At 41.5% G+C, this 19,631-nt stretch overlaps 1 protein-coding gene across 1 annotated transcript in view; it reads right to left on the reverse strand.

Annotated features, from left to right (window-relative positions):
• The window catches only part of ANOS1 (anosmin 1), a 142,149-nt gene that overhangs the window by 7,958 nt on the left and 114,560 nt on the right, over nucleotides 1–19,631 (reverse strand). The window contains exons 9-12 of the mRNA XM_007670364.2: nucleotides 19,152–19,298; nucleotides 4,503–4,597; nucleotides 2,200–2,371; nucleotides 586–800 (exon numbers count right to left, since the gene is read on the reverse strand). Of these exons, the coding sequence (XP_007668554.1) occupies nucleotides 586–800; nucleotides 2,200–2,371; nucleotides 4,503–4,597; nucleotides 19,152–19,298 (629 nt within the window). The remainder of the gene's footprint in view (nucleotides 1–585; nucleotides 801–2,199; nucleotides 2,372–4,502; nucleotides 4,598–19,151; nucleotides 19,299–19,631) is intronic.

Here is a 19,631-nt window from a genome sequence, read left to right on the forward strand (position 1 = left end):
GTGACTTCTCCAGGCTCACAAAGCAGGCAAATAGAAAGCAGCATGGGCTAGTGGAAAGAGCCCAGGCCAGGGAGTCAGAGGACCTGGGTTCTAATCCCCGTTCCCCCATTAATCTGCTGTGTGACTGTGGGCAAGTCACTTCACTTCTCTGTGTTTTGGTTTCCTCAACTGCCAGATGGGGATTCAATACCTGCTTTCCCTCATACTTAGTCTGTGAGCCCTATGTGGTAACTAATGATCTCATAGGTACCCGAGTGATTGGCACGAAGCGCTTAAAACTACCCCAATTATCACTGTCATTATTGTTAGGTGGCAGAGCCAGGATTAGAACCCAGGTCTCCTGACTCCCAGGCCAGAGCTCTTACCACTAACTCAATGCTGCTTCCCAATGTGGCATTTTAAGGACCCTCCTTTTCTGACTCCTCGTGAGAAGAATCAGTCTCTGCTGGTTTCCTCTCTTTCAACATCCATATCATCAAACTCGCTGTATAGGTTTCGCCACTAAGGTCGCTTCTAAACAACTAATAGGAGTGGAAAAGAAATCAGCAGAGCCCCAAAGGTGATGCTAAGTACCGTACAACTTACTGCTGGCAGGATCTGGGACTGAGAAATGATGCTGTTGGGGAGGCTGTTCTGTCTGCTTTCTGTAGTAACCTCTGCCCAAGTGACTTGGAAGCCTGTCATAGGCTGATGGAGATTGGCCTTGGAGATCTTCCAGGAAAAGTGGCCGGTGATATTAACTTCTTGAACGATGAAAGAAGCGGATAGATTCTCGGGCTTCGCCAACACTTTGGGGAAAACTGAAGGTATGAGAGTGGAACAGAATGGAGATTATGTATTTTGAGAGAGTGAAGAGAGTCGATCATCTCTCTGTTTCCCGGGGTGTTTTAAAAAAAAATATTCATTCCATGTGTCCCCACTCCCTCAAGGACCTCCGGTGGTCACCCATCCACGTCCGCATTCAACACTCTTTACCTTGGCTTTTAAAGCCCCCAATCCCCCTGCCCACCTCCTATCTCACCTCCCCAATTTCCTACTAGAACCCAGGACGGACACTTCACTCCTCTAACGCCAACGACTCACAGTACCTCGTTCTCATCCATCTCGTCACCGACCCCTTGCCACTTCCCGCCTTTGCCCTGGGACTCCTTCCTTTTTCGTATCCTTCTGGCCACTACTTCCCTACCCTTAAAGCCTTATTAAACTCACATCTCTTCTATGAGGCCTTCCCAAGGAAGCCCTCATTTCCCCTACTCCCTCGCCTTACTGCGCCACCCTTGCATTTGAATCTGTCCCCTGTAAGAACTTGATATTCGGCCCACCTTCAGCCCCACAGCACTTATGTCCATATCCACAATTGATTTCAACGTCTGCTGTATTGTACTCTCCCAAGGGATTGGCACGATGATAATAATAAGAATGAGGGTATTTGTTAAGCTCTTACTATGTGCCAGGCACTGTACAAGGCACTGGGGTAGATCGTGTTGGACACAGTCTCTATCCCACATACAGCGTCGCAGTCTCAATACCCATTTTACAGATGAGGTAACTGGGGCAAAGAGAAATGAAGTGGCTCGCCCAAGGTCCCAGAGCAGACGAGTGGAGGAGCCGGGATTAAAACCAGGTCCTTCTGACTCCCTGGCCTGTGCTCTATCCACTACGCCGAATAATGCTCTCAACACAGTGTGTTCCAGGCACTACGTACTAAGTGCTGGGGAAGAACATAACCAGCCATAACCAAGACCATTTCCCAGGCACTGCATAGAGCTCACAGTCGAAAAGCGGCGTTTCCATTACGGAGACAGGATTTCCTAATCTGGTTGCGTTGATCTAATGAGGATACAATCTGGGGCCTAGAATCGGGGTTCAACTAAACTAGTCCAAAAGCATTCAAGAACGATGACGAATAACTCCCAAGCACACTTCTCTTTACTACCTCTGCTGTCTGAGGTTTGCCTTTTTGGCTTTTTTGTAGAGTAGTCTTAAATCTCTGATTTAGGGATATTGGCAGCAGAGGCCCTTTTCAAGGGTTTCTTGATAGGCAAACTTGATAATGAAATAACTCCAATATGGAAGCCACAAACACAATGAGCTTTCTCCACTTATTCAGAGTCTTGTGAAACACATTCTGTAAATGCTTTTAAATCATGTTTGACATTCTCAGAAGTGCACTTAAGAGTGCTTTCAATCTCGACTTACCACTTTCAGAGGGGCAGCTAATATGCTTGTGGTTTTTTCCTCTAAGGGCAGAGCAAGGTGGGGTAGTAAAGAAAATACTTTCTGCCTTCAAACGGCCCTTTGATCTCGTTGGTTGGACGGTCACTTTATATTTGCATGAAAATGACAGATCCTGAAGGATTATATAGTTTTCCTGAACCAAGAGAAACAGAATATGCAACGAATTTCATTAGGGATTAAAAAAAGACCTTGGCAAAAGATGAAGAGCTTTACAATAAAGTATATTTTTCCTATATGCTCAGGACATGAAGTATGGATTTTATAAAAAGAACAAAGGAAAATATTGTCTATATTATGATTAATTACAATCATGGAATATTATCATTGGTGGGGGATGCGTTCTCCAGCAAAGAACAATACCTTAGTCATATGGCATCAAAGCCACAAACTTCTAACACTTGGGACGAGCTCTTTAACTTGGTAGTATTGAGGGGACTATAAAGAGGTAAATGCTAATCCTTTTTTTAAAAAAAAAATACTTGAGAGAACCGCCTTAAGCAGCTCTGAAAGACAGGCTTACACTGCAATTAAAAACCCCTCTTGAAACTCTCACAAATTTCAAGAAAGCCTCATAACAAGCATTATTCCTTTCTGAAGTGTGATATTGCGGCTTCCAGGCATGAAACTACACTCTGACATTCCATATAAGGAAGAAAAGTAATCTCTAAAGAGCCAAATCTTTAGTTCTTTCTTAGGATACACTTTGATCCCTTTAGAAACAATGGCCTTTAATGTAGCTGTGGATCAAATACCCTTTATTTTGCTTGTACACTTCTAGGTTAAGCACATTTATTTGCACTCATTTGTTAAAAAATATCTTTGTCATCTTCTATAAAATGCCTCTATCATCGATAGTTAGCTATTTTACCTGGGAAGCTACATTTACCAGTAATAATAATAATAGTGGTACGTGTTAGAGGCTTACTGTGTGCCAAGCACTATACTAAATGTTGGGCTACATACAAGATAATCAGGTGGGTGACAGCCCCTTTCTAGAGAAGCAGCATGGCGTAGTGGATAGAGCACGGGCCTAGGAGTCAGAAGGTCTTGGGTTCTAATCCCAATTCTGCTGCTATCAGCAGTGTGACTGTGGGCAAGTCACTTAACTTCTCTGTGCCTCAGTTACCTCATCTGTAAAATGGGGATTAAGACTGTGAGCCCCACGTGGGACAACCTGATTCCCTTGTGTCTCCCCCAGCGCTTAGAACAGTGCTCTGGTTAACAAATACCAACATTATTAACATTATTATCTGCATGTATCCATCCCAGCGCTTCGTACAGTGCCTGGCACTTAGTATGCACATAACAAATACCATATTTATTATCACATGGGCTTATAGTCTAAGAAGGAGGGCATTTGATTGAGTCCCCATTTTACAAGTGAGGAAACTGAGACACAGAGCAGTTAAGTGACTTGCCCAAGGTTGCAAAGCAAACAAGTGGATGCGTCAGGATTGGAACTCAGGACTTGTGCCTCCCAGGCCTGTGCTTTTTCCAGTAGGACATACTGCTTTCACTGCTAACAGAGGGAGAGACCGAATTCACTATTATTGGGTCTATTTGGTTCATGCAGAACTGCATTCTGTCTGCATCAGGAGCATCAAGATACTTAAAGAAACGGTATGAAGGTCATTCTTCTTGAAATCAAACCTAAGATAATTTGCTTCAAAGAATCTTACAGAGAAGAGACATCCATTTGACATTTCTAAGGCTCTGAAATGTAAAATAATTTAACACCCCAAAAAATAGGCATTTTCAGAACAAGGGCACACCTTCTCTACCTCTTCTTGAATTTTAGTTTTTTTTACTTTTTTTCCTCACAGGCTAGGCTTTGATGTCCCTTCCCTCTTTCCTCAGATTGGATCTGTTTCCGAGCAGAGGGCAGATTCTCTGTGAAGCAGAGGCCATTGTCATTCACGGCTGTGACTGGCCTAAAGGCAGGAACACTCGGCAAGACACAGTCAAAACAATGAAAATCAAATGGTCTGCAACTCATTATTAAAATGTCACGGAGGCCGATGGATGGAAGTCTTTTCGTTCGAGGCAGAGGTGGGTAATCTCGGTCAGTGAGATGACACGATTTTTCAAGTGATGTCATCTTGACTTCATGTTTTGATGACTGTTACCATAGACTCCTCCCCGTGCCTTTCCCCTCATAACCAAACCCTCCTACACCTTAGCAAACAATCCATCTCTTTCCAACGGAGAGAGATTTAGTGTCCGGGACCATCAAGGAAGAAACTTAAGAGTGAACTTGGACTCACTTGGGTCACGCCGGTAGCTTTTTCTGGGCCACGCGTTTCATTGTGAGCACACGATTCTGTAAACCACTGCACGTGATAGCGATTCACACTCGTATCTACAGGAATCGTTAAAGACAGTAACATGGGGAGAAGTTTTAATAGGAGGGTTCTACAAGAACCGATACCATTATATGTTGAAGTCGGAGAAAAGAACATTGCATATGCGATTAACAAAATACATGTGTAATATAATCCCTTTTTAAATCTTGTTAATCCTTCGTTAGCCAAGGAAGAACAAAATATTTTGCTGGAGAGAAAAGATTTAACTAATTTTCACTATTCACGGGAACAAGACAAAGTATGGGAGAGGACATCTGGAGTTATGCATTTGAAAATAATGAAAGCAGGAGTTTAAGGTTTTTGAAAGATACTGTAGAAAATCAGTTTTCCTAACCAACTTGGTCCACAGGGAGTCAAATGGTTCCAACTTCAGATAACGGAATCAAGCTAAGCTAGTGGCAGGTTTTACCCCAGCACACTTCCTCCCCTAAGCTTTTTAACAAATGATCATTACAAATTGCCTCTGAGGCCCATGACTCAGAATGGGGATGAGCACTATTCTACTGTAAATAATAATAATTATGTTTTTAGACCTTACTAAGGCCTTGGGGTTTGTACTAGACAATCAGGTCAGACACAGTCCCTGTCCCATGTGGGATTCAGAGACCAAGGTGAAGGGGAACAACAAAAGGTGTGTGGGAAGATGGCCCTAGCAGAATTGTTTTTTCAATTCTACTTGTAAAGCACTTACTATATGTCAGGCACTATACTAAGCTCTGGTATAGATACAAGCAAATCGAGTTGTTGACCAGGAGTTTTTTGGAAAGACTGTGAAACAGACTGGAAGCACACTGAATTTGTACAGAGTGGAGACTATCCCAGAGCAGGGTAAATATGGTCCAAAATAGTACAGATTCCAAGCCTTTAATTACATTTTGGAGTACTATTTTTCCTTTACTATACAATATATGAACTTCTGTTTATGAATTCCTGTTTCATTTGAGGACCACAGAGGCTCAGGAGTTCCAGGCTGACAATCGTGGAGTTGAATTTCAATAATTATGGCATTAAAAAAAATCAAATAACATGATTTTGGCCCTACTTTGTAACCTTGGTATTCCCATCTCCTCATCCATTTGGCTGGTAAACAATTTAGTTCCCCAGAATAACTGTCTGGAATAATGTCTATCAATCCCTAAGCCAACAATCCTGACCAATTCCACAGAATTCTAGAAATGACTTTTTTTATGGTATTTGTTAGGCGCTTTCTATATACCATACCCTGCACTAAGCGCTGGGGTAGATATAAGCTAATCAGGTTGGACACAGTCCATGTCCCACATGGGGCTCACAGTCTTCATCCCCAGTTTACAAATGAGGTAACTAATGCACACAGTACTGAAGTGACTTGCCCAAGGTCACCCAGTAGACAAGTGCCAGAGCCAGTATTAAAACCCAGGTCTTTCTGACCACTAGGTCAAGCTACTTCTCGCTTGAAGAAACATGGAAGAAAATTAGGTGACACATCATTTTTACTACCGTTAAAATTACCTAAAGGATAGGATGCGTTGAGTCAGATTCTCCAAGTGAATTGAGCGATTTATGAATTGGGAGAAACCGGCTCTTCGAATTATCAGGATAATGCGATCGAAAAACAGTGACTGTTTCCCATATGCTGAAAATAATTCTCTAAACTTCCTCTAAGTTTTCTTTAACTCACACTAGAGATGTAATGCCCAAACCCTTTTATCTCCAAGAACAGTTCTCCCTGCAAGATGGCTACCAGTCATCAGTGAATCAAGGAATGCACCCAGAGTCTCCTACGCGTATGCATGACGGCTGCCCCGTAAACTAAGTTGAGTCCTGGAACTGCACCTGGTATCCTACATTCATTTAGAAGCAACTCTCTGCCAGGAAAGTGTGGGAAAAACTGGAGAGAGAACAGAGGAGAGAAACAATGATGATTAAGGAGGAAGAGAGAGAGAGATTGATTTATAAGCCAAGATTCAAAAGAGCAAAATAGGCATATCTTGGCTGACTGACAATTCCAAGGGAAGAAAATAATTGTCCTCAAATATCTGAAGGGTGTAAACACCAATAAAAGAATGCTCTTGTGCAAGATCATATTACTACATGCAACTAAATTCAATTATGGAATGTTCTTTCGACTAACTTTCCACATATTTACTTTCTACATCGCTAGCAGCACACCAGAGCTCCACACTTGCATACTCATCTGGACAAAGCTGAAAAATGTCTTCATGGATTTCCTTCATTTGTCAGCCCCTTAAATTCAGTCTGCTATGAGCATGTCATTTAGTATCTCTGGATATGAAAGCACCTTCATTCATTCTGGCATCATCATGTTGGTTCATTAGCTCGTGAAGATCTTACCTAACGCTTACTTCCATAGATCCTTTTCTCTAAAGGAATGTCATTACAAAAATCACTTGGAAATACAAAAGACAAGTAATAAGTCCTTGCTAATACACCTCCAGTCTTCATTTAAACACTGCGTAAATAGAAGTGAACAAGAGGTGGTCAGAAAATAGAGATGTTCCATGGATTATGTCAGATCTGAATAATAATTGTGGTATTCGTTAAGCACTTATTGTGTGCCAGGCACTGTACTAAGCCTGGGGTGGATACAAGCAAATCAGGTTGGACACAGTCACTGTCCCTCGGAGCTCACGGTCACGATCCCCATTCTACGGATGAGGGAACTGAGGCACAGAGAAGTGAAGTGACTTGCCCAAGGTCACACAGCAGACGAGTGGCGGAGTCGGAATTAGAACCCACGACCTTCTAATTCCCAGGCCCATGCTCTATCCACCAAGCCATGCTGCTTCTCATACAAAATTTGGGTACGATCCATAAAATATACAAGTATCTCTAAACAGAGGAAACAGTCCTATTCTAAAAACTCAGAAAGTATAGGTCTGAGAAGTGTGTTCTGGGTTGCCCTTTTCTAAACTCAGGAAAAGAAATCCTCAGAACAAAAATCCTATGTGCCAACTATTGTCAGACAACAAATATTTATTGGCTTGCCTCATACGGTAGAACACAGTGTAGTGACATGAGTAGTTAAAACAATAAAATCTTTTCCTATTTGTCAGAAATGATTCACCCTGGGCAGCAGAATGGGGATGACTCTCCTTCCCAAGAACGCTTAGGTAGTTGGGTAATAAGTATTAACTTACTTAGGTGTGTGGCTTAGTGGAAAGAGCATGGGCTTGGGATTCAGAGGTTGTGGGTTCTAATCCCGCCTCTGCTACTCGTCAGCTGGGTCACTTTGAGCAAGTCACTTAAGTTCTCTGTGCCCCAGTTACCTCATCTGACTGGGGACGACTCTCCCTCCCAAGAACCCCTGGGTAGTTGCTGGGCAGCCACCGCCGCCCCGCCAATCCAATGAGAATGGCGAGCTTTACCACTCTGTGACCATCACTCTTCTCCACTCATTACCATTTTTTTCTCTTGTGGAAGATCTCAAGCCATAAAGTAATTCCGAAGTAAATCCTATTCTCCTTTCATTCAACACTTAACTTTTCAGGTCAGCCCAATTTCTGAGTAGTTGCCAAAGGCTTTTAGATGGTCTAAGAACACCGTGTATGAACCTTAATATTGATCCCTACAGTATTTCCTTTCTCTGACGTGCAGTGAAGATTGTTTGCTGGGCTCCTCTGTGGTCTGGACCTGCCTTGCGATTCTGGGAATTAATGGTGAGCGATGACCTTTTCAGATCAATTCTGGAAGCTCTTGGCCAGCAATGGAGGGCAGGAATTAATCAACGGTATCTACTTAGTGCTGACTGTTGAAGAGACAACTGTAAAAGCTTCCAGAGTCTACTAGTAGTGAGATCCCAGGCCTGCAAGTCAGTAGAACCTGAGTTCTAATGCCGGCTCTGCCACTTGTCTGCTGTGGGACCTTGGGCAAGTCATTCCAATTTCTCTATGCCTCAGTTAGCTCATCTGTAAAATGATATTCACCTCATCCACAGCTCCACAGCACTTACATCCATGTCTCTCTTCCCCTCTAAACTGTAAGCTCCTTGTGGGCAGGGAACTTGTTTACCAACTCTATTGTGTTATACCCTCTCTCATTCGAGGCCACTGGTTTTAATTAATGCCTGTCTCCATCCCCTAAACTGTAACCGCCTTGTGAGCAGAGAACGTATCTACCAAATCTGTTGTTTTGTACACTCCCGAGTGCTGAGTACAGTGCTCTGCACACAGTAAACACTTACTAAATACCATTGATTGACTGATATATATTAATGTCTATCTCCATCTCTAGACTGTGAGCTCATTGTGGGCAGGCAACATTTCTACCAAATCAGTTATATACTATTCTCTCCCAAGCTCTTAGTACAGTGCTCTTCATATAGTAAGCACACAGTAGATACCACTGAATCAGTGATAGCAAGTGCTCAGTAAACGTCTTGTAGCTGAGACAAGCAGATCTTTTGAAAGCCTACTTCGCCAGAGTCCAGACCCAAGTGACTGAGAACAAACCCGTAAGGAAAAGCCAGCACAGACATGTTGACCACATTAAAGTCTCATCACTCTGGTCCCGTCCCAAGGATTTGGCCCTTCTGCCTGACGGACAAACTCCCCAGCCAAATGCAGCCCTTTTTGCCCCTCCCGACCCCCCCGCCCATCTCTTCTGGAAAGTTCTAAGGGAAGAAACGGATAATGCTCCATCAATAAACCATCTCCAAATGAAACAAATATCAAATATGGACAAAACTACTTCTTTCAACTGTAACCAGGTTTGCTTCCAGTCTGCAGAGCTATTGATTGTTTCTCTACGAGATTAAACGTAAATGCTAATAAAAATATCATTTTTTTATGGTATTTGTTAAGTGCTTACTATGTTCCTTCATTCATTCAATCGTATTTATTGAGTGCTTACTCTGTGCAGAGCACTGTACTAAGCACTTGGAAAGTACTATTTGGCAATAAATAGAGACAATCCCTACCCAACAATAGACTCACAGTCTAGAAGGGGAGGGAGTGCCAGGAGCTGTACTAAGCGCTGGGGTGGCTACAAGTTAATCACTTGGGTCACAGTCCCTATCCTCCACAGGGCTCACCGTCTCAGTCCCCAATTTAGAGATGAGGTAACCGAGGCACAGAGAAGTGAAGCGACTTGCTCAAGATCACACAGCAGACAAGTGGCAGAGTCGAGATTAGAGGTTCTTCTGACTTCCAGGCCTGTGCTCTATCCACTAGGTCACACCGCTTCTCTGATTATTACTAATAATAATATTAATAATAATTGTGGTATTTGTTAAGCACTTAGTATGTGCTGGGATAGAAACAAGGTAATCAGGTTGGACACAGTCCCTGTCCCACGAAGGGGCTCACGGTCTTAATCCCCATTTTACAGATGAGGTACCTGAGGCACAGGGAAATTAAGTGACTTGTCCGAGGTCACACAGCAGACAAGTGCAGAGCTGGAATTAAAACTCACGTCCTCTGACTTCTAGGCCCATGCTCTTTCCACTAGACCAAAGCCCACCAGATATGGTGCTGTGAAGGATCTGTGGAGAGACTATCCTTCTAACACCTCTTTCTCATTCACCAAGAGCAGTCCCTTCTCAACCAGGGCTTCGCAGATACCTAGGTCGCTTAGGATAAGTTGGATGGGAGCCCACATCAGCGGGGCAAGTACTTGATTTGTTTTTCCAGGCTTGGTGCTCAACCACTCATCCTCTCTTGCCAATGACCCACAGTGTGTGCTGGCAGAGATGGCTTGCTGGGGTCAGGAGTGCAGATTAAATAACAGAAGATGAGAACAGACCGGAAGATCAGTGTCAAACATACAAACCCAAGAACAATCGAAAGTTATTCTGCGGGTGCAATCTCACAGAAAAAGAAGTAGAGTTTTGGGATCTTAAACAACTGGAGTTCAGCTGATTGATCTAGGCTATAACCGGCTGCCACGTCAAATCTGCCACTCCTTGAACTGAAAACAAGATGAGAACATTTCTCCGGATTTCTCCACTGAGGTTTGGTTTTGCTTTTCTGCAAAATGATGTACACAATGAAAACTTACTTAGAAAAATCTTTTTCCTCTCTCCCCACAACACACAGGCTAAAACTTTACGGGTCAAACAAAGGAGTGGTTCCAGTAGAGGTTTTACTGATTTAGCAAAAAATGTAAACAAAAAAAAAAATCAAACATGAAATTCCTTCACTCTCTCTTTAGAAGACGTCTCAAAATTGGCGGAACATTCTGACCCAGTCCCTGAGGTTATGTCAAGAGATTCTCTTGGCGCTTCCTGTAAACTCTAAGTTATTCGAGCAAGAAAAAAATTTAAAACTCTGAAACAAAATCCAGATTGGAATGGACATGAGAAAAACAAATATAACGAGAATCTTGAAAAGATAAATTACACATTTATGAGGGTTCGGCACGGTGTTCTATCACGATCATCTACATGGTAGATGCATGTGGAATGCTGCTTTGGGATGCCATTCTTGAAGGGCAATCTTGGTCCTTACCAAGAACTTACTCGGTGCAGAGCATTGTATTAAGCACTTGGGAAAGTACAATGCAACCCAGATGGTAGACACTATCCCTGCCTGAAAGCTTACCTCTTAGGTACATTTGGTATCACGTGAAGTTGTGGAAGTTAAATGGATTCTAAACAAAGCTGATATTGGCCAGCTCTATTCAAATACAACACTGTGCTATGGAAATCATCTAATGTTGGTTGCTGATGCAGACCTTTTGAAATATCACAGGCTCAAAAGGTACGGAAAAACTTTCAAAGCACCTAACTCATCTCTTTGTTTCTGGGGAGCAGGGAATCGAAGCTATTTAAAGACGACATTCAAGATAACCCATTTCTCTTCTACCAGAAAATTCTCACCTATACTGAACTTAAATCACAACTATAATCTATTAAAAAAAATCTATTTTCTTTATTCTTAAGAGCTCATTAAAGTGAGGGGTCGTGTCTACCAACTCTGTTATATTGCCTTCCTCCGAGCGTTTAATGTGGTGCTCTGCGCAAAGTAAGAACTCAATAAATGAACTCAATAAATACTCTTGATTAATACTGAGTCTCTATTCCTTATATTCACCAGCCTAATGCATCTCTTTTCCCTTAAGTTCTCTTTCTTTTCCAACCCTTTAAATGTCGCAGTCTTTATTCACGCAAATAATATCTTCAACACAAATGTTACAACTGGGTGGACCACAGAAACTAAAGTCTGTTTCTTAGCAATGCCTAAATTTAGAAAGAGGCTGCTGTGAGACCACTAATCCCCTGCCTAAACTTACAATCCTGTTACTTATAAAGATATTGTGCTTCCAAAATGCTTGAGGAACTCAAGGAATTAGACTAATTCCTAAAAAAGCAGGTACAGGGATGGGAATATAGAGCAGTATGAGTATTTTAAAGTCAAACAATACAGTGCTCTGCACACAATAAGTCCGGTCTAAGCTGTTCAAAGTGACTTTATGCAATTCACCATAAGAGATTTGTAAACTGTTTCAAAATGACCGAGAAATATAAAAGAATGGTCAAGCTTTATCCAAAGTGAAAATCAGAGAAGGAGGAAACTATAAGAAATTCCATCAATTACTGAATTGAAAATATATTGCAACATCTTAAGGGTTATGTTTTCCTCTTTTGCAGAATACATTTTAAGAAGAAAAAAAAAAGATTTTGAAAAGGCATATCCTCACCAAGGCTATTTTCTCCTAAAAGAGATTTTGAGGGAAAAAAAATATTGATTTGAATTTTCAGGACTTTTGTTCATTTCAAAAAGCAGACAGAGGTCCATATGAAAAGAATAGGAATGAAATGTTTAAAGGACTTATAATATCTTGCAAATTGTGCAACAATTACTAATGTATTGAAAAAACATTTGTTATACAATGAAATGAAAGGATTACAAATAAAAGATTATGAAACTAATTCATGACTGATAGTGCCTCCATTATTAATTTTTATATGAAGTGGAGTTTAAAATGTAAGATCAACACAAAAACTTTTTTGACTTAAAAATAGGCTTCTAACTGGTGTTTTCATATGCAGATGTCCAAACCCTTTGACACGGAAGTCCGAAGCTGGATTGCAAATGAAGTTAAATTTTAAAAATAACACGCAAAAAGCTTTCCTATGAGGATATCTATAAACAAAGAACAATCTATGGATTTTCTGGAAAAGAAATTCAAGTGGATGAATAGTACTCAATAGGCAGACAAGCAAGTCTATGTATTCTTTTCTGTCAATAGTATTTCAGTACTTATTATCTGCAGAGTTTATAAAATGAAAAACATACAGGCTTTCTGCCCTCAACGTGCTTACGATCTAAAATAAGAGCAACCCGAAAGGATGAAATGGATCCAAAATTGATCAGAATATCATTTCACTGAGTAACATCAAATGAACAACTGGAGTACTTATGAGGCACCTACTCTGTGAAAACACCGTGTTAAGCGCTTAGACTACAAACTCCTTACCGGCAGGTTTCATGCCTTCTTCCTTTACTGCACTTTCCTAACATATGCCATCCCGAAATTCATTAGGTCAACAGATTAGCTCATCTCCCTCTTCTATTATTTTGGACCACACACAAACTATCCAAGACTGAAGATAATCTACCTCTCTTCAAATACATCCAAAGGAAATCTGTGTCCTATTAACAAAGCCCTTACAACAGTCTCACCCACCCTTTCATATTATATGAACATTCTCTAGGTCAACGTACCCAGCAGTCCTCTACTGCATACCTCTTCAGATGATCCCAGATGGATTAGAAAGAATCTACCTCATCTTTACAGATTTCTTAAGAAGAAGAGTTTACAACTTCAATCTGTGAAACCCACTTCGATATTAACTTTAGCGGTCACAAAATCCTTCCCCCTTAAGGCGACCAAGCTATCTGAATGAAAGAGGGGACCGAGTAACCTAGAAGCAGCGTTGCCTAGTGGAAAGAGCACGGGCCTGGGAGTCAGGAGGACCTGACTCTGCCCCTTGTCTGCTGTGTGACCTTGGGCAAGTTGTTACACTTCTCTGGGCCTCAGTTTCTGCATCTGTAAAATGGGGATTAAGAATATAAACCCCATGTGGGAGAGCATCTATGCCCAACCTGATTACCTGGTATCTTCCCCAGTCCATAGATCAGTGCCTGGCACATAGTAAGCACTTAACAAACAACATTAAAAAAAGATAACAACTACCCCACTTCCCCCTTAGCAACTGTTCCTTTAATGTGGGTTCCCCCCCCCCCCCATGGGTTCTTGCTTAGATTCTGAGAGCATTATTACGGTCACATCTCCTCCAAGAAGCCTTCCCTGATTAAACCCTCTTTTCCCTGGCTCACTCTCTTTCTGCATCATCTTATGCACTTGAATCTGTGACCTTTGGACATTTGATATTCACCCTACCCCCAACCTCTAGGCCCTTATATACATATCTTTAAATTATATATTATACATTACTTACTGATGCATATTAATATCTGTCTTCCCTTCTAGATTGTAAGCCTATTAAGGGCAAGGAATGTGTTTCCTAATTTTGTTGTACTGTACCCTCCCAAGTGCTTAGTTCAGTGCTCTGCACATAGTAAGTGCTTCATAAATACCATTGACTGATTAAAAAAGAGGCATTAAAGTGGAATGGGAGAGTAGGGGGGGTGGGGTTGTCATTCCCTCTAGACTGTGAGCTCATTGTGGGCAGGGAATGTGCCTGACATTATAATATACTCTCCCAAATGCTTAGTACAGTGCTTTGCACACAGTAAGCACTCAATAAATACGATTAATAACAATAATAATTCCTACTCTTTAAAGCAGCTTCCTGGTGACTCCCACTGCTAATGCCAAGGGAACTGGAAATTTTTAGAATTCCCTAAAAATGATACTGCAAGGTAAGTTCCTGTTTACCCCTGCTAACTGTAATAGGTGTCCCAGATTTCCAGCAGGAACTCAACAGGGTCCTGGAGGCAGCTGGGGATGCCAAGGTCTTGTTTTCGGCACAGCACTACAACTCAAACTCATTTTTAAAACTACAATCCTCTCTTTGAAGGCCAGCCCCAAACCATCACAACACTGCTGAAATTTAGAAGCAACAGCTTGATGTTAAACAGTAAGAGGAAATATCACTAGCTCCACAATTAAAATTTTGATGATGCAGTTAAAGAGAAATTAAAAAGCAAGCTAATACTTTCTGACATTGTCCTCATGAAACTGCAAACATTTTCTGTAACTAATGTAACAGAATAAAATGTTCTCTTTCCAGGAGAGCGGTTCACTTAAAACAAAAAACAGGGGAAGCTAATGTTGGAGATGTATACTTGAAAAATTGTACCAAAGTCCAAAACCTCAACATCCTGACCACTAATCAACTTTGGGGGAAATAAGAGGAACCATTCATTTTCACAATTTGATTTTGATTGCTGAAAGTTTTTTTTTTTGAACTGGGACTGTCATACCTTTTACTCCCCTAAGAACTGTCAATTTTGAACTATACCACGTTAGAAATCAATTATATTTTAGGAATGTCCAGCTCATCCGGGAGTGAAAAATAACTTGCAATGGTTCTACTGAATTTGCCTCGATAGCACATAATTTCTAATCCTCAAACTATCCAGATAATCCAGCCAAAAAATGTGCTTTTCATCAACAGAAGTTACGTTCAAGCTGTGGTTCTCCGATTTTACTCCTGTAATGTTTCACTTGAATAATAATAATAATAATAACAATAATAATGATGGTATTTGTTAAGCACTTACTATGTGCCAAGCACTGTTCTAAGCCCTGGGGCATATACAAGGTTATCGGGTTGTCCCAGGTGGGGCTCACAGTCTTAATCCCCATTTGACCGAGGGGGTAACTGAGGCCCAGAGAAGTTAAGTGACTTGCCCAAAGTCACACACCTGATAAGTGGCATAGCCGGAATTAGAACCCACCATCTCTGACAGCCAAGCCCGAATAAAGAAAGACTACATACTTTAGAGATGAGGATGTGTCAGAAAATGCCTCAAGGATTTGGGATCGTTTGAGGTTCATGTGGTTCTTGTACCTTAGGGGAGGGTCCCCCAAGCTCCCAAATTACAGAGGAAACAATCTGCCTAGGAAAAAAACAGGGCTAGTCCCTGAAGAGACAATTCTGTGTTGTTTTGTAAAGGTAGAACAAAGAGGACTTCGACATTGTGCACATAAAGAAAGACTGCCTGTAGGGCATAAAGGAAAGGAAAGAGTGAACAAAAATGGAGAAAAAAAAAAGAACCGATGAAACTCAGTTTACAAAAGGACTTGGTCCATCAGGCGGCGATACTACACCATAAAAAAGACAACTAATCCTATTACTTGAGAGTATTTTTTTTTACCTTTGTAAAAGTCTGTTTTCTTTACACAATCATGCACACAGAGTAAGGCACTGATGCAATCCAGGTTGGTTATTAATTGCTCTAATGCAGTTTGTTAATGACAGTATAATTTCAGCAAAGGAAATGAAATTTCTTGTTGGGTAATATTGTCTTGAGAAAGAGGCAGAGGGCCAGTTACTTATCCTTCCTAACTCTAATGCAAGATCAAAAATGCTATGCATCAAATTTTCATTTTCCTCCACACCCTTGTGGAGCTAATCCAAGCCTAGAGCTCCCTACTGTCTTCAAAGAAAGCTTTGTGCTCAGACATCTCTGAGGAGATCCAAAGAGATGCAGTTTGGCCCTCTATTTTTACCATGATTATTTACAGAGATGGACAGAGATGGGCCAAGGAGGGAAATAAATCCCTCTAAAATGTACTGGCATAGGAATTTAGATATTTAATAGGATGAATTCCCAGTTCTTTAAATAAAAATTTTGGAACAGTGACCAATCATAAATAAGCACTAATCTAGAATTTTCAGTGGTCCATCCTAACTGACCATTGCGCAGTATAAATTATGTTTCAAAAGAAATTTGATCTTAAAGGACATTTTGTTAAATTTCCCAATATCCTTTTTTTTTTTTACAGCATACAAAGCAGAATAGGCTCCGTGAATTCTATCTTGGATTTTCCAAGTGTTCAATTTCTCTGAGGGAGTGCCTATAAAAACATGTTATTATGGGCAGAAGTAGAAGAGAAACCACCATTTTCTTTACTAATACCATTCCCACTTGCTACACTGCAAAGAAGTCTTGACTCTGAAGACTTAGAGATTGAAATGTTTAATCATAATAAATAAATATAGGACCTGGCGTGTCCCATAAAAGCAAGAGTCTGTTGGACTTTCACAGCGCTTATAGTTTTACATATCCCAATCAGTCCTATTTATCGAACTGTGTGCAGGGCTTGGGAGAGTACAATACAACAGAGTTGGTTAACAGCTACATCCGTGTCCTTGACGAGCCAGTCCCTCTAGACTGTAAACCTGTTGCAGGAAGGGAACACATCTACCAGCTCTGCTATACTGTACTTTCCCAAACACACAGTTAGCTCTCAGTAAACATCACTGAACTGAGTCCATTCTGCAGACTGCCATCAGCCCTCGACGTCTTTGGGGAGAAAAGTCAGACCACTTGATAAACGGACACCATGGGAAAGAAGGTAAGTTCATGATTTGCAGCGCAGACCCAATCACGACAGTCCTTGAAGCGAGACAGGTGGGGTGATTCCTACCTATGTTCAATGAACTGAGTTATTTAGGAAGTGTCCTCTTGACTCAATGTACTTCTGTGGAGCTAAATGTGAACACAGAATCGACAACATTCTTTGACACCAAAGGCTCAAAGGTGGGTAATGGGCATTAAAGTCACTAGATGAGTGAGCCATTTGTTCTACTCAAATGAGCCAAGTCTGCCAATTGGCTAACGTGAGGTTAGTCCATGGTCACCCGGGTGGCCGAAGCATAAAAAAAAATACAACCTTGAGATGGACCCTAGTGAAAGCAAAAAAATCACACGGTGAATCTAAAGAAAAAGCAAGAAAAACAAACACCTTGGGAGCAGGAGAAGCAGCGTGGCTCAGTGGAAAGAGCACGGGCTTTGGAGTCAGAGGTCATGAGTTCAAATCCCAGCTCTGCCACTTGTCAGCTGAGTGACTGTGGGCAAGTCACTTAACTTCTCTGTGCCTCAGTTACCTCATCTGTAAAATGGGGATTAAGACTGTGAGCCCCACGTGGGACAACCTGATTTCCCTGTGTCTACCCCAGCGCTTAGAACAGTGCTCTGCACATTGTAAGCGCTTAACAAATACCAACATTATTATTATTATTACTTGTCAGCTGTGTGACTTTGGGCAAGTCACTTAACTTCTCGGTGCCTCAGTTACCTCATCTGTAAAATGGGGATTAAGACTGTGAGCCCCACGTGGGACAACCTGAATGCCCTGTGTCTACCCCAGCGCTTAGAACAGTGCTCGGCACATAGTAAGCGCTTAACAAATACCAACATTATTATTAAAAGTGGGAAAGGGGATAGTGGATCACTCTTTTTTTAATCAATGGCTCATCAGGAATCCCACTGAGTTTGTTTTTCTGATTCCGGTTTGTACAGATGCCATTTGCCTTTGTGGCTAAATAGGGACCAGAGTCCCCTTCCTAGTGATCCAAATGGAGCACAGCCACACTGAATCAGGCCTGCAACAATGAGTACCAGTGACAGCGGGGCCTAATGAAAAGAACACGGGCCTGAGAGTCAGGAAGCTTGGATTTTAATCCCAGCTCTGCTGCTTATCTGCTGTATGATGTCTGGCAAGTCACTTAACTTCTCCGTGCCTAACTTTCCCCACCTGTACAAAGAGGCTTTAACACCTGCTCTCCCCCAACCAAGACTGTGAGCCAAATATATGGGACAAGGACTGCACCTGATCTGCTTATACTGTAGCCACCTCAGCGCTTAATACAGTTCTTGGAACACAGTAAGCACCGAACGCATACCATCATCATTATTATTATAATTATTACTTATTCTGTGTGGCTGGGAATACAGATTTGCCACTTCACTATTCTTCTGAATTCACCATCATTAAAGCAGGGAATGAGGTGAGCAGGGAAAACACTTTGCCATTTTGCTTCACACTTGCTATTATTTTAGGGTCTTTCTGTATTAGGCCAAGAGACAATTTTAGATTGCTTCAAGGCCAGCCATAATTAGCTTGCTTTCAAATCACAGTGTAAGAAGATATTGATGGCAATATTAAACCGGATCAGTGTGTAATGAACAGTTTCTTCTAAAATGCAATGAAGTTAATACCTTTTTAACTTTCAAATCTAATTAGATACTTAAGTTTTATGGCTTTAGCATTGGAGATTGGAAGATTAAAACAGAAAAAAAAAGTTGCCGGTGCTATATTTCCCCAGAAAAGGAGGAAATAAACACAGTTCAAAAGAAATAGTGGCAAGTCAATCCGAACAAGGGCTCCTCCAAAAGGATTTTAAGTCACATGTCAATTAACACCATATCACTAAAGTACAGGGGTTCGTTCTCTAGCTATTTCTCCATAAGATATTCCCCTTTTGAAGAATTTACGCTTAGTCCCTTTAAAGTGATTTATGTTTATGAAAAGTTATGTGTTTAAAAATCTATTTTATAACATTATCAGCCTCTGAACGACTTGGCAAGCCATCTCTGCAGTCTGAGCTCATTCAAGACATTTTCAACAAACCTTCGGTCTTCTTCCAGTAGACTTTGACCTGAAGCTGGTTGTCCTGGTAGAAGGGAGCTCCGATTTCCAGGAGGCGTGTGGGCGTCCTTCTTGGAAAAGGGGAAAGAGTGTCCATCACATCTTTCCTAGTCTTCCCAAGTGGCTCTTCTACAAAAAACACACACAGAAAGTGCAATTTCTTAGGTGAAAAGACATTTATGCTGAAAATAGAATTCTTTTTTTTCTCTCCTTCCTGCCTCAATTGATCAATAAATAGTATTTACTGAGCGCATACTTTGTGCAGAGCATGGTACTAAGCAATTGGAAGAGTATAATACAACAGAATTGGCAGACATGTTCCCTGTCCACAGTGAACATACAGTCTAGAGGAGAAGACAGACACTAACGTGGCTCAGTGGAAAGAGCACGGGCCTGGGAGTCAGAGGTCATGGGTTCTAGTCCCGGCTCTACCACTTGTCAGCTGTGTGACTCTGGGCAAGT

The sequence above is a fragment of the Ornithorhynchus anatinus genome, chromosome 15 (genome assembly GCF_004115215.2).
Source record: "Ornithorhynchus anatinus isolate Pmale09 chromosome 15, mOrnAna1.pri.v4, whole genome shotgun sequence".
Lineage (NCBI taxonomy): Eukaryota > Metazoa > Chordata > Mammalia > Monotremata > Ornithorhynchidae > Ornithorhynchus > Ornithorhynchus anatinus.